The 15,240-nt window shown below is 51.3% G+C and overlaps 2 protein-coding genes across 6 annotated transcripts in view; one reads left to right on the top strand and one right to left on the bottom strand.

Annotated features, from left to right (window-relative positions):
- Positions 1–467: 467 nt before the first annotated feature.
- On the bottom strand, positions 468–13,474 carry TTC19 (tetratricopeptide repeat domain 19). The gene is made up of 10 exons (XM_039366950.1): positions 13,261–13,474; positions 12,185–12,300; positions 11,235–11,345; positions 10,363–10,401; positions 10,120–10,176; positions 8,444–8,505; positions 6,786–6,880; positions 4,656–4,810; positions 2,237–2,399; positions 468–908 (listed from the first exon to the last, which is right to left on the bottom strand). The coding sequence occupies exons 1-10, from the start codon at positions 13,445–13,447 to the stop codon at positions 712–714; spliced, it is 1,182 nt and encodes a 393-aa protein (XP_039222884.1). The 5' UTR covers positions 13,448–13,474; the 3' UTR covers positions 468–711.
- The window catches only part of ZSWIM7 (zinc finger SWIM-type containing 7), a 39,663-nt gene continuing 37,852 nt past the window's right edge, over positions 13,430–15,240 (top strand). For 3 of the 5 annotated variants that reach the window (XM_039366953.1, XM_039366954.1, XM_039366952.1), the window contains exon 1: positions 13,430–13,571. The gene's annotated coding sequence lies outside the window, so the exon portion shown is untranslated. The remainder of the gene's footprint in view (positions 13,572–15,240) is intronic. The other 2 variants (XM_039366956.1, XM_039366955.1) reach the window with 2 other exon arrangements.

Here is a 15,240-nt window from a genome sequence, read left to right as displayed (position 1 = left end):
TCTCACATTCTGTCATCCAGGTAATCCTCAACGTACGACCACACGTGAGCCCAGCCATTCTGTCGCTAAGCAAGACAGCTCTGAGGTGAGCGTTGCCCCCTTTCACAAAGTTTTCTACGGTTGTTAAGCCAATCCTTGCGGTCGCTAAGTCAGTAACACCGTCGTTAAGCGAATCCGGCTTCCCGCGTCAAGTTTGCTAGCCCGAAGGCCGCAAAAGGGGATCGCGTGATCCCCCGGGAACACCGCGGCTGTCATAAATACGAGGCAGTTGCCAAGCGCCCCACATTTGGATCGCGTGACCCTGGGGGACGCTGGGACGGTCGTAGGTGTGAAAAACGCGTCCCTTTTTTCTCCCGGTGCCGTTGTAACTTTGAACGGTTGTAAGTCGAGGACAACTTATAGTTGGGAGGGGCAGGCCTCCCTCAGGTCTCGTGGAATGACTGGGAAATTAAAAAAAATAAGGATAATTTTATGGCTTAAAAGCTGCAGGTATCTCCGCTTTATTCGGCCCCTGGCGGTGCCAACTGGGGCTGTCCTGGGGGTGGGGTCCTCACCCTCTGCCCTCCAGCTGGCGCCCCCTACATGCCGTCCTCTTGGGCAGGGCAACGGTGGAGGGCTGCCCCACGGAGAGCCACGCCGTGGGGCCCTGACAAAGCACCTGTCGCAGTTCGGACAATCGTAGTCCAAGCCAATTGCGGGAAGCAGGGCCGGTCACTCCTTCGGCCCCTCAGCCCCGGCCTTGCCCGCCTCCATCTCCTGCAAGCCGGCCCTCGCTTTGGCTCGCACCCGTTTCCTCTTGGCCAGCTGTGCCAGTTCCTTCGTGATGTATCTGACGGCAACGCCGTCCCCGGATTTCTCGGCCACTTCCAGGGCGGTTTGGTAGACCTGCTGGGCCTGGGAATAATCTCCTGAGAAGGGGAAAAAAAGACAATGCAAAGACGAAGACAGTTGGACTTCAAATCCCAGAATGCCCTAGGCACTTGTGATGAAGGCATGCCGGACAGGGAATTCTGGGAATTGGAATCTACCCGTCTTAAAACGTGGCTGAGGAACTGTAGGTCGCCCTTGACTTACAACAGGACGTTTATAATAATAAAGTTGGAAGGGACGTTGGAGGTCTTCTAGTCTGACCCCCTGCTCAGGCAGGAAACCCTACACCATTTCAGACAAATGGCTGTCCAGTCTCTTCTTAAAAACCTCCAGTGTTGGGGCATTCACAACTTCTGGAGGCAAGGAGTTCCATTGGTTAATTGTTTAGGGAGCACGGAAGTTACCACAGCGCTGAAAAAAAATGTGACTTATGGTTGTTTTCCCCACACTTAATGACCGTTGCCAGGATCAAAACTGGCAATTGACTTCTATTTATGACGGTCGCTGTGTCCCGGGGTCACGTGATCCCCTTTTGCGATCTTCTGACACGCAAAGTCAATGGGGGAAGCCAGATTCACTTAACAACCGGGTGACTGTTTTAACAACTGCAGTGGTTCACTTAAAGACTGTGGCAAGAGAGGTCGTCAAATGAGGCCAAACTCACTTAACGACAGTCTCACTTTGCAATGGCAGTTTTGGGCCCAATTGAGGTCGTAAGTCAAGGACTACTTGTACATAGGCAGCTAAGAGAGTTGGTTAAAGGCACCAGGCTAAAAAACCAAGCGATCTGAATTCTAATCCTGCCTTAGGCATCAAAGCCAGCTGAATGACTTTGGGTCAATCACACCAAGAGGCGGTGAATTCTAGTCCCGCCTTAGGCATGAAAGGCAGTTGATTGATTTTGGGCCAATCACCAGGAGACAGTGAGTTCTAGTCCCGCCATAGGCTTGAAAGCCAGCTGGGTGACTGGCCAATCACCGGGAGACGGTGAGTTCTAGTCCCGCCTTAGGCATGAAAGCCAGCTGGCGGACTTTGGGCCAATCACCAGGAGACAGTGAGTTCTAGTCCCGCCTTAGGCTTGAAAGCCAGCTGGGGGACTTTGGGCCAATCACCAGGAGACGGTGAGTTCTAGTCCCGCCTCAGGCACGAAAGCCAGCTGGGGGACTTTGGTCCAGTTCTTTTCAGCCAAACCCACCTCACAGGGTTGTTCTGGGGAAAATAGGAGGAAGAGGGAGCATTAGGTATATAGTCCCGTTGCCTCCTGAAAAAAGCACTTTGGGGACCTCCTGGTGGGGGTCCCTGATGGGGTCCCCCCCTTCCCCTCTCCCTGCCCCACCAGGCTAATCCACCCCGATGCCGCCCCTACCTTTATGGATCAGGATGCCGGCCAGGTTGTTCAGGATCACGGGGGCATCGGGGTGCTGGGTCTGCTGGGCCAGTTCCGCCGCGCGGCTCACCTGGGCGTAGGCGTCCTCGTAGAGGCCCTGAGCATCCAGTGCCGTGGCCAAGTCGTTCATCACCACCACGGTCTGAGCCAGGGAGGGGAAACGACACAAAACACAACGGCAGGCCAGAAGGGCCAACGTTAAGTCGAGGGACTCCGAAGGCGGAGAGGCTGTCCTTGCGCGCAAAGGCGGCTTCGATGGGTCAGGTGAGCTGCTCCCCCAAATGAAGGGCTTTCGGGGGGATCGGTGGCTCAGGTAAAGGTTTATCTGGGGCTCTCCCCTTATGCAGGAGGGGAAGGGAGAAGGCTTCAGGCCCGGAAAGATGACACTTAGGAGGAGAGGCTATCTGCAGCTCAGGGCGGAACTGGGAGGTGCTCGGTGCCCTCTGAGCTGGGTGGTTTTCCTTGCAGACGTTTCATGACCCATCTAGGTAATATTATCAGTGGTAGAAGGCAGGAGGAGGAGGAGGAGGAGGAGGAGGAGAACAACAACTGTGGGATCCTTGGTGCTCTCTGAGCTTGGTGGTTTTCCTTTCAGACGTCTCATGACCCATCTAGGTAATATTATCAGTGGTAGAAGGGAGGAGGAGGAGGAGGAGGAGGAGGAGGAGGAGGAGGAGGAGGAGGAGGGGAACAACTGTGGGATCCTTGGTGCTCTCTGAGCTGGGTGGTTTTCCTTGCAGATGTTTCATGACCCATCTAGGTAACATCAATGGTAGAAGGCAGGAGAGAGGAGGACTGTGGGGGTCCTTGGTGATCTCTGAGCTTGGTGGTTTTCTTGCAGACCTTTCATGACCCAACTAGGTAACATCATCAGTGCTAGAAGGGAGGAGGAGGACTGTGGGGTCCTTGGTGCCCCCTGAGTTTGGCTGTTTTCTTGCAGATGTTTCATGAACCAACTAGGTAATATCATCAGGGCTAGAAGGGAGTGAGGTTTGTGGAGAAAGAGCAAGGGAGGAGGAGGAGGAGGAGGAGGAGGAGGAGGAGGAGGAGGAGGAGGAGGAGGAGGAGGAGGAGGAGGAAAGCAACTATGGGCTCCTTGGTGCTCTTGGTTTTCTTTCAGACGTTCCACTACCCAACTAGCTAACGTCATCAGTGCTAGAAGGGAGGGGGGCAGATTTCCTCTGTTTACCCCAGTCAAGGTGCTACCAACTCAGACAAACAACCAAACATTAAACCGCAGCCTAATCAAGCAACTACCAAGACTACACACCCACTGACACTGACAGGGCAAGCCACTTGTATTTAAAATGACAGCGGACCCCGCTCCCTTCTAGCATTGATGATGTTACCTAGTTGGGTCATGAAACGTCTGTAAGGAAACAACCAAGATCAGAGAACATCAAGGACTCCATGGTCCTCATCAACATTCTCCCACCTCCTCCTCCTCCTCCTCCTCCTCCTCCTCCTCTCCACAAACCCTTCTAGCATTGATGATGTTACCTAGTTGGGTCATGAAACGTCTGTAAGGAAACAACCAGGCTCAGAGAGCACCCAGGACCCCCACAGTCCTCCTCCCCCCTCTTTCTTCCTTTTCCATAAACCAAACTCCATTCAAACCCTGATGACGTCACCCAGTGGGGTCACGCAATGCCTGCAAGGAGACCACCAGGCTCAGAGAGCACCAAGGGCCCCACAAACAAAAAAAAAGGCCAATGTTCCACAGCCAAACCAATCCTTCTGTCCTCAACTGTGCCATTTCTTTATTTTTAATCCAGGGACATCCCACTTGCTCTCTTCGCTACCCACCACACCACCGTGTCCTGCGAGGAGGGTTGCATGGTCCTGAGCCCATCCCCACCCCCAACGCCCGGCCTGTTCCCGTGCCAAAGGGAGCACTCGAACTCGCAGCCTCCCACTCTCCAGGGCAACCCCACCCCAAACCGCCTTTTCTTTCGGGGAAACCGGAAGAGCTGAAGTCCTCCTGCACGCAAACCCGGGATCTGAATGGCAAGCGGTCGCTAATTCTTCTTCTTTCAAGAAGAACAGCATCGGAGGAGACTTCAGAGGTCATCTAGTCTGACCCCCCCTTGCTCGAGAAGGGAAATCCTGCCGTCTTTTCCCCAAAACGAAGACCTAACTGGAAAACGAGCCCTAGCTTGATTTTTCTTGATGTTTATCAGCCTCCACCCCAAAAAATAAGCCCCAGTTAAGATGGTCAGCTGAGTACCTTATTTCCCCAAATATAAGCCCTAGCCGGAAAATAAGCCCTCCTCTGTCTTTTGGAGCAAAAATGAATATAAGACCCGGTCTTATTTTGGGGTATCAAGTGTATAAACCCTGTCAGTCCAGTGAATTTGTGCCCTGTCCTTCATCCCGGACATCCCAGGGGCGGGGTCACCTGCGGATGTCTCTCGCCGTTGACCTCCACCGCGATCTGCAGGGCCCGTTCGTACATGGTCTGGGCCAGGGCGGTCTGCTGGTGGGCCAGGAGATAGCGGGCGTAGGAATCAAGGGTCATGGCGAGCAGGAGGTGGGTGTTGCTGCGCTCTTCCTCTGCAAGGAGAGAGAAGGACGGAGACTGTCAACCCAGCCCGGCTCCGGTCTGCGTGACAGGTCCTCGACTTTTAACCAGTGGAACTCCTTGCCTCCAGAAGCGGGGAATGCTCCAACACTGGAAGTTTTTAAGAAGAGACTAGACAGCCCTTTGTCTGAAATGGTCTAGGGCAGTGATGGTGAACCTTTTAGAGACCAAGTGCCCAAAAACTGGCCCCGCCCCACTCCATCCCGCCTGCCCGCAGGGCCACACCATGGCAGCCACACCCTCTGCCCGTGCCCTGCAGCATCAACTATGCACAATGGGGTTTGAGGGCAGAGTCTTGTCTACGCTGCCCGGCTGCCATGTCCTTGGCTGCGCTGCTTTGCGTGGGCCACGCTTGGGGGCGACTCTTCTGCAGGGGGGCTGCTGGTGAGGAGGGGGTCATGGGAGGAGGCAAGGCTGGGGCAACAGCACATGTGCCCCCAGAGAGGGCTCCGAGTGCCGCCTCTGGCACCCGTGCCACCACTGGTATAGGATTTCCTGCCTGAGCAGTGGGTTGGGCTAAATGACCTCCAAGGTCCTTTCCAACTTTTATTATTATATTAACAACCTGCCTCCAGTAACGGTGAATGCTCCAACACTGGAAGTTTTTAAGAAGAGACTGGACAGCCATTTGTCTGAAATGGTATAGAGTTTCCTGCCTGAGCAGGGGTTGGACTAGATGACCTCCAAAGTCCCTTCCAACTTTATTATTATATTAACAACCTGCCTCCAGAAACTATGAATGCTCCAACACTGGAAGTTTTTAAGAGACTGGACAGCCCTTTGTCTGAAATGGTACAGAGTTTCCTGCCTGAGCAGGGGTTGGACTAGATGACCTCCAAGGTCCCTTCCAACTTTATTATTATTGTTGTTATTTACAACGTCCCATTTAGTGACCCGTTCCAAGTTATTCTACAGCACTGAAAAAAAAGGGATGTATGACCGTTTCTTACATTTACGGCATTGCGGCATCCCCCACGGCCACGTGATCAAAATCTGGACACTTGGCAACTACTGACTCGTATTTACAACGGTCGCAGCCACCTGGGATCACCTGATCCCCTTTTTGCGACTTTCCGACGAGCAAAGTCCACGGGGAAATCCGGATTCATTTAACAACAAGTTAATAACCATTAACAATCGTTTGTTTTTAAATTAATTATTATTAACGTAATAATTGCAGTGACTCACTTAACAACTGTGACATGAAAGGTTGTAAAATGGGGCAAAACTCGCTTGGCAGATTCACTTCACCACCCTGCCCGCTAACTGACAACTGCTGTCTTCCACTTAAGAACGGTGGCAAGAAAAGTCATAAAAGGGGGCAAGACCCACTTAACAACGGTCTCACTTAGCAGACAGGAATTTGGGTCATAGGTCGAGGACTATATGGTCATAAGTCAAGGACTACCTGTAATACCGTGAATTATGATTCTCAGGTAGGTTCTCCCTCCCCACCCAGCCAAATACCAGGTGGTCCTCAATTTACGACACACAATGGATCCTGTTCATTGTGGCCATACGTCATAACAGTCAGAAAATGCCTCGATCTGCAGCCTGATTTTAAGACCCCTTTTTCCCCCCAGCAGCCGTTCAGTGAGTGCCACAGTTGTTAAGCGAGGCAGCGGTTCACAATGGCGTCAGTCCTGCTGAAAACCGGAAGCAAATACCCGTTTTCAGCCACACTGTCATAAAATGAGGACCCCTGGACACCAGAGCCATAAAGGCAACCGGGAATGCCGAGAGCCTGAAGGTTCATCCCATGACCACCAGGGGGCGGCAGCTGAGAGAATCAGAGTCCTAGGTTGCATGTAGGTCGGTTGCTAACTTCTAGCAGTCGCTAAGTGGTCGGTCGTAAGTTGAGCACTGCCTGTAAGCAAGTTCTCAAGGCGGTCAGGCTGACAGCCAACAGGTCTGGGGTGGCCCACTGGGCTCCCAGCAGCCTTTTACCTGGCAAGGCGTCCGCGGGCATCTCCTTCTGCTTGGCGACCTTCTCCTCCAGGGTCAGGATGCAGAACTGATAGCCAGCCAGGGCTAGTTTGTCCCTGCACAGAGAAAGGATTTATTTAAAATTTCTTTTGGGGATTCGGGTTTTCTAAGAAAAGAGATGCTGTTTCTCCAAGTCTCTTCATCTCTTTTACACACAGACACAGACACACACACACTACACACACACCCACGCGGTTAATACAACTACCTAGCATGTAGGCTGCCTGGGTTCGAATCCCATAAAGGGTGTGGCTAGCTGATGAGAGCAAAATGAGCTCGAAATAGCTATTCTAGTCTCCAACTTAATTCTCTGTCAGCAAAAAAGAAATCTGAATTTATAATGGATCGCAGCAGCGACTTAAGCCTGCTTAACACCCCAAGTTGGGGGGGCTGCAAGGCAAAAGTGATTATAAAAAAAAAGTAGAACTGCAGTATAGCAGTCCAAAATGCCAAGGTACAATCAAGCAGACTGGTCTGTCTGAAAAAACTTTTTGTATATACTCCCTTGACTCTGGCTGACAAAGAGGGGAGGAGAGCCGGTGGCCTGGTGGTTAATACAACTGCCTAGGCCAGAGGTAGGCAACCTTGGCTCTTTTATTACTCGTGGACTTCAACTCCCAGAATTCCTGAGCCAGCATGGCTCTGCATGGAAACCTCTCTCTTTCCCCTCAGCATGGCTGACTCAGGAATTCTGGGAGTTGAAGTCCACCAGTCATAAAGAGGCCATAGTTCCCCCATGCTGGCTCAGGAATTCTGGGAGTTAAAGTCCACGAATCATAAAAGAGCCAAGTTTGAAGACTCCTGTCTTAAATCTAACAAAGAAAATGGAGGCTGGCTGAGGAATTCTGGTAGTTAAAGTCCACCAGTCATAAAAGACTGGTCTAGGCCAGGGGTAGGCCACCTTGGCTCTTTTATGACTCATGGACTTCAACTCCCAGAATTCCTGAGCCAGAATAGCTCAGCTTGGAAACCTCTCCCTTTCCCCTCAGCGTGGCTGGCTCAGGAATTCTGGGAGTTGAAGTCCACGAGTCATAAAAGAGCCAAGGTTCCCCACTCCTGGCCTAGACCAGGAGTAGGCAACCTTGGCTCTTTTATGACTTATGGACTTCAACTCCCAGAATTCCTGAGCCAGCATGGGGGAACTATGGCCCCTTGATGACTCGTGGACTTCAACTCTCAGAATTCCTGAGCCGGCATGGCTTAGTGTGGAAACCTCTCCCTTTCCCCTCAGCATGGCTGGCTCAGGAATTCTGGGAGTTGAAGTCGACGAATCATAAAAGAGCCAAGGTTGCCTACCCCTGGCCTAGCATGTAGGGTGTGGCCAGCTGATAAGAGCAAAATGAGCTCGAAATAGCTATTCTAGTCTCCCACTTAATTCTTTAACTCTTTGTCAGCAAAAAGAAATCTGAACACACACACACACAAACACACACACATATATACACACACACAAACATATATATATATACACACACACAAACACATATACCCACACACTCGTATATATGCTGGCTGGGCAATTTTGGGGAGTTGAAGTCCCACCCGTCTTGAAATGGAGAAACTCTATCCTAGGGCCCAGCAAGGGAAAGGAAAAGGCACCAAGAGGCGATCAAACTTACTGGTTTTGAGCGGCGTAGATGCTGGCCAACTTCAGGGACATCTGGAGAATGGCATTGTCATCCTGGAGGATCAGGGAGAGGGGAAAAAAGGGGGTGGGTGGGCATCTGTAAGGGATGGCCTACCTAAGCTTGATGCCCCCCCTCCCCACCGAGCACCACACAAGCGAAGAAGGAACGTAGGAAACACTGTTCTCCATTTTTGAGTTTCTTTGGAAAGCGTGGGAAAAGCCAACTAGCCGAATTTCACTTGGTGAAACTGCTTCCTTCTCTTCCCCTCCTTAACATTTCCCCCCCACACTCCACAAGGACCCCCAAACTTCAGCCATGAACCTCCTGTGACAATACTGTGTCACTGGACAGAAGGAGAGGACGGCCACAGCCAAGACACGGGAGGCAGAAATGAGCCCTGACTCCTGGGTGCTTTCTGAGCTGGGGGGGGGGTTGTTTCTTATAGACGTTTCATGACCCAGCTAGGTAATACGATCAGTGTTAGAAGGGAGGGCTGGGTGCAAGAGAGAACGGGGGGGGGAGTGGGGAGGAGGGGAGGAGGACTGTGGGGGTCCTTGCTGCTCTCTGAGCTGGGTGGTTTTATTGCAGAAATTTCATTACCAAACTAGGTAGCATCATCAGTGCTAGAAGGCATTTGTGGGGAGGAGGAGGAGGAGGAGGAGGAGGAGGAGGAGGAGGAGGACTGTGGGGGTCCTTGGTGCTCTCTGAGCTGGGTGGTTTTCTTGCAGATGTTTCATGACCCAACTAGGGAACATCAGCAGTGCTAGAAGGGAGGAGGAGGAGGAGGAGGGGGGGAGGACGACTGTGGGGGTCCTGGGTGTTCTCTGAGCTTGGAGGTTTTCTTGCAGACGTTTCTTGACCCAACTAGGGAACATCATCAGCCCTAGATGAGTGTGGGGTTTGTGGAGGAGCAGGAGGAGGAGGAGGAGTCCTTGCTGCTGAGTTCAGTTGTTTTCTTGCAGACGTTTCATGACCCAACTAGGTAACACCATCAGCAGTCAAAGGGGGTGAGGTTTGTGGAGTGTAGGAGGAGAAGAGGAAAAGGGGAAAGAGATGGAGGAAGAAAAAAAGCAGAAAGAGGACCGTGGGGTCCTTGGTGCTGTTGGAACTTGGCTGGTTTCTTGCAGATGTTTTATTACCCAGCTAGGTAACGTCATCAGTGGTAGAAGGGAGCGGGATTTGCGAGGAGGACGATTGTGGGGTCCTTGGTGCTTCTCTGAGCTTGGTGGTTTTCTGGCAGACGTTTTATGACCCAACTAGGGAACATCCTCAGTGCTAGAAGGGAGGGAAGATTGTGGAGTGAAGGAGGAGGAGGAGGAGATGGAGGAAGATGACTCTGGGGTCCCTGGTACCCTCTGAGCTGGGTGGTTTTCTTGCAGATGTTTCATGACCCAACTAGGGAACATCATCAGTGCTAGAAAGGAGGAGGAGGAGGAGGAGGAGGAGGAGGAGGAGGAGGAGGAGGAGGAGGAGGATGGGGTCTTGGTGCTCTCTGAGCTTGGTGGCTTTCTTGCAGACGTTTCATGACCCAACTGGGCATGCTGGCTGGGGGATTCTGGGAGTGGCGGCCCACAAGCCTTAAAGTGGCCAGATTTGGAGACCCCCCTACTTCAGAGCCAGCTGATCCAAAACCACGGGGCCGGTTCCTAGCCGAGAAACGCGCTTACTTGCTTTACGTCCCCGGCGAGCATGTAGCTCATGGTGGCCTTGAAAAGCTTTTCAGCCTGAAAGGAGAAGTGAGAAGAGGAGGGTTGAGGCTGAGCTGTTCAGAGATCCCAAGAGGTTTGAGAAGATGGGCTCACCGCAGCCCCTTCCCAACTCCTCCCCACCCCACAAGGCCACACACACACACACACACACACACACACACACACACACAAAGTTGTCGGTTGTCTTTCATCTCGTCTTACCTTCTCCAGCTCTCCTCTGAGGAAGGCCAAGTTTGCCATCTAGAACACAGGAAGGAAAATGGGGCGGTTTCACTTTTTCCCTGCTTCTCTTGTGGAAATCTCTCGGAAGCCCCGAGCAGCTTTTAATATAATAATAATAATAATAATAATAATAATATAGGTAGACAAAATGCCAAATCCAGTCTGAACATCTGGCTGACTGTGTGATGATCAATAATAATAATAATAATAATGTGGGAAGGGACCTTGGAGGTCATTTAGTCCAACCCCTGCTCAAGCAGGAAACCCTATACGATTTTGGACAAATGGCTGTCCAGTCTCTTCTTAAAAACTTCCAGTGTTGGAGCATCCACAGCTTCTGGAGGCAAGGAGTTCCACTGGTTAATTGTCGTCACTGTCAGGAAGTTTCTCCTTAGTTCTAGGTTGCTTCTCTCCTTGATCAGTTTCCATCCGTTGCTTCTTGTCCTATATTCAGGCGCCTTGGAGAACAGCTTGACTCCCTCTTCTCTGGGGCAGCCCCTGAGAGATTGGAAGACTGCTATCCTGTCCCCCCTTGTCCTTCTCTTCATTAAACTGGACATACCCAATTCTAGCAACCGTTCCTTATATGTTTTAGCCTCCAGTCCCTTAATCATCTTTGTTGCTCTTCTCTGGACTCTTTCTAGAGTCTCAGCACCTTTTTTACATCGTAGTGACCAAAACTGGATGCTGTATTTCAAGTGTGGCCTTACCAAGGCCTTGTAAAGTGGTATTAAGACTTCACGTGATCATGATTCTCTCCCTGAGCAGAGCCTCTTCTGGAAGGGCTGCAGAGAAGAACCACGGGGAGGCTAAGGGGAGCTGCAGTGCTCACAAGGGCTCTAGAGACTAACCATGTCATAGGTGTAAATGATGGCCGCTTTGTTGTTTGATTGCTGAGACAGCCAAGCGGCTTCGTGCAGGAGGCGCTCGGCTTCTTCCATTTCTCCTTTCATGATCTTCAGCTTGTGGTGGGAGGGAGGGAGGGAGGGAGGGAGGGAGGGAAGAAAGAAAGGAAGGAAGGAAGGAAGGAAGGAAGGAAGGAAGGAAGGAAGGAAGGAAGGAAGGAAGGAAGGAAGGAAGGAAGGAAGGAAGGAACAAGGGAGGGAGGGAGGGAGGAAAAAAGAAAGGGAGGAAGGAAGGAAGGGAAGGAAAGATGGAAAGAAGGGAGGGAAGGAAGAAAGGAAGGGGAAGGGAAGAGGGAAGGAAGGAAGGAAAGAAAAAGAAGGAAGGAAGGAAAGAAAAAGAAGGAAGGAAGGGAAGGAAAGATGGAAAGAAGGGAGGGAGGGAAGGAAGGAAGAAAGGAAGGAAGGGGAAGGGAGGAAGGAAGGAAGGAAAGAAAAAGAAGGAAGGAAGGGAAGGAAAGATGGAAAGAAGGGAGGGAAGGAGGGAAGGAAGGAAGAAAGGAAGGGGAAGGGAGGAGGAAAGGAAGGAAGGAAGGAAAGAAGGAAAGAAAAAGAAGGAAGGAAGGAAGGAAAGATGGAAAGAAGGGAGGGAGGGAGGGAAGGAAGGAAGGAAGGAAGGAGAAAAAGTCTGATTAAATTAGCAAAACCAGCCTGGTTGTTCCAAGAAAAGATTTTAAAACACGATTGTGCCCTTTTAGAGACCAAGGTAGCAACCCCCTCTCCTTCTTGCAGAGACCCCTGGCCCCACCACGGATGGGGAGGGACGGAGGCATCTCTGGCCCCTCCCCGGGAACAGCCTGAGGGTGGGGGAGAGCGGCAGCAGCTGCTCTCTGTCCTCCCCCAGAGGCCTGGCTTGCCAAGAGGACAGACTCCCCTCCCTCCCCAAGGCCTGGGCTCACCTTGGCTTTCTTCAGCACCAGAATGATGGCGGCCTCCGGGTCCGCCTTGGCCTCTCCTCCCTCGGCATCGCCCTCGCCCTCCTTCTGCGCAGGTTCCCCGGAGAAAAGGAAGAAGGCTGGAAGACGAGACAAGGGGCAGAGGCTGGCATCGGAGAGGACAGGCGTCGGGTCTCTGCATCCCCCCCCAGGCAGAGAAAAGGGGGCCCAGGGCAGAGGCACATCGGCTGGCCTGGCTCTCTGCAGGGGCAGCTTCCAACCGCGGCTTTCAGCCCCCTTCCCCGCCACAGGCTGCCAGCCCAGCCATTCAGAGCGGCTGCCAAGCTTAAAGCCGAGATGATTGTGCAAGACAGCAACATTAAGACCGGTGGACTGCAACTCCCACAATTCCTCAGCCAGGATGGTTGACTGAGAGATTCTGGGAATTGAAGTCCACACATCTAAGAGAAGCTAGCTGGGGGATTCTGGGAGTGGAAGTCCACCCCTCTTAAAGTATTGCTGGCTGGGGAATTCTGGGAGTGGAAGTCTACCCTCTTAAAGCAGGCTGGCTGGGGGATTCTGGGAGTGGAAGTCTGCCCATCTTAAAGCATTGCTGGCTGAGGGATTCTGGGAGTTGAAGTCCCCCCATCTTAAAGGAAGCTGGCTGGGGGATTCTGGGAGTGGAAGGCCACCCCTCTTAAAGCATGTTGCCTGGGGAATTCTGGGAGTCCACCCCTCTTAAAAGTTGCCAAGTTGGTACTCCATGCCCATCAGCCTCTGCCCATGTTGGCTGAGGATAATGGTAGGAAGTTAATAGGCAGCTGGGGGAGGGGGGGGAACTGACTCTTTATTGATTTTTTTTTAAGATCCAGAACTTGCAAGCCTCTTCCTTGGCTTCTTTTCAATCCATTTGTTGCCTTAATTCATAATGTAAAGAAATAGATGATTTTTTTAAAGAAAAAAAACTTATTTTCAATCAATCAGCGAATGGGACAATACCGCCATTCCATTTATGCCTCGGAGGCCCCGCCCACATTGGAAACCACGCCCACTCCTCCTACCCTGAGTCTCCATTGGACAAGAAGACACGCCCCCTTTACCTGATAGGCCGAGGCCGCTGCCAACGCTGACAGCTCCTCCTTCTGCCGCTTGGCGGGGCGTCCTTCGGCTCTGACCTCCGTTTCTGCCCGGCCGGGGCCTCGCTTGCGCCAGGCGGTGTCGGGCGGCCACGGCGGCCGCGGCGAGGCCTCGTGGCGGCAGCCGTAGGAGCGGCGAGAAAAGAGACATGGCCCTTTAAGAGGAGGCGGAGGAAGGAGGAAGAAGCAGCAGGGTGACCCTGACGACGACGGTGACGTCACTCCCTCGGCACGTGATCAGGGAGCCGACGCCAGAACAGGGAACGTTCAGGCACGTGAGTTCATCGCTCGATTCATAGACTACTTCTTATAGAGTGGTGAGCGTTGAGGTCTTGCGAGATATTTTTGACACCACGTGAGAGAAACGAGCTAAATGTTAGTTGTTTACTTCACGGATTTATCACTCTGTGAGAAGGAGGAATTGGCTTATTCGGAAGCATTCATTACTTGCCAAATATCGGATACTCCACCTCGTTTTCCCGCCCTCGGCTTTTGAAAGGCTCATTCTACCCTTTTCTAGCTCTCCGTTCGTTCTGCTGTGCGCATGCGCAGAGTAGGCCATACCTAAGATGTCACTTGAGCATCAGGTGCTTTGAAATTAATCCTCCGCGCGAGGCGCTCGACGTCGCCCTCTCTACGTACGTTAGTGGATGGTGGAAGAGAAGGCGGCGTCGCACGTGACTGAAATTAGCCACTCAGGTCAGCGCAGGGAAAAGCTTTGTTGCTTGGCAACGGCGCCACACAGGGCCTTCTTTTTTGGAGAGCCCCTCGTTTCCCGCCTCGATTTGTTTTCAGTTTTGTACAAAACTGCTCGTGTTTTAATTTTATTTTATTTTTTTTAGAAAAACACAAAACCTCCAACACTAGCCACCTCATGTCAAACTTTATACCGTATCTTTGTACCGTCGCTTTAAAAAAAACCGAGTAAAGTAGATAAAACAATAAAATTAATCACGAGAATTAGTTAAAAAGAAGAAGAAATTAATTACGAATACAGGTAGTCAGTCCTCGATTTGCAACCGTTCATTGATTACAAAGGCACTGAAAAAAAAATGAGTTATGGGCAGTCCTCACACTTACGACCGTCACAACGTCTCCACAACTCACATGATCAAATTCAGTTGCTTGGCAACTGGCGTGTATTTAGGACAGTTGTGCCATCCTGGGATCATATGATCAACATTGCCACCTTCCCAGCTGGCTTCCAACATGCAAAGTCAATGGGAGAAGCTGGATTTGATTTGCTTGATGATGATGATGATGATGATGATAATAATAAATACAAAGACAGAAATAGAAAGACTGTGGCAAAAGCAAGCAAGGGTAGTACCAATAGTCATAGGCTCCTTGGGTGCAATCCCAAAACAACCGGAACACCACTTGGACACCCTCATCGGCATTGACAAATTCGCTATTAGTCAATTGCAAAAGGCGGCCTTACTAGGAACTGCTTCCATCCTGGGATGATACCTGTAATACCATCAAACATCCACATCTGCCTATCCCAGGTCCTGGGTAAGGACTCGATAGGTAGACAAAATGCCAAATCCAGTCTGAACATCTGGCTGACTGTGCGATGATCCATAGTAGTAGTAGTAGTAGTAGTAGTAGTAGTAGTAGTATATAGTAGTAGTAGTATAATAATAATAATAATAATAATAATAATAATAATAAAGTTGGAAAGGACCTTGGAGGTCATCTAGTCCAACCCCCTGCTCAATCAGGAAACCCTATACCAGTCCAGTCTCTTCTTAAAAACCTCCAGTGTTGGAACATTCACCGCTTCTGGAGGCAGGTTGTTCCACTGGTTAATTGTTCTCACTGTCAGGAAGTTTCTCCTTAGTTCCAGGTTGCTTCTCTCCTTGATGAGTTTCCATCCATTGCTTCTTGTCCTGCCTTCAGGCGCTTTGGAGAATAGCTTGACTCCCTCCTTTTGATGATCAC

Source organism: Crotalus tigris, unplaced genomic scaffold, assembly GCF_016545835.1.
Source record: "Crotalus tigris isolate CLP2741 ecotype Arizona unplaced genomic scaffold, ASM1654583v1 scf7180000020497.760770, whole genome shotgun sequence".
In the NCBI taxonomy this organism is placed as follows: Eukaryota; Metazoa; Chordata; class Lepidosauria; order Squamata; family Viperidae; genus Crotalus; species Crotalus tigris.
Note: the sequence above shows the minus strand (reverse complement) of the source record. Positions and strands in the feature narration are given on the sequence as shown.

Coding starts and splice junctions, on each gene's coding strand:
- TTC19 (XM_039366950.1), bottom strand. CDS start 13,447: ATGTCTCTTTTCTCGCCGCTCCTACGGCTGCCGCCACGAGGCCTCGCC. Junction 11,346..12,184: donor TGGTGCTGAAGAAAGCCAAG/GTGAGCCCAGGC, acceptor TCCCACCACAAG/CTGAAGATCATGAAAGGAGA. Junction 8,506..10,119: donor TCGCCGGGGACGTAAAGCAA/GTAAGCGCGTTT, acceptor CTGATCCTCCAG/GATGACAATGCCATTCTCCA.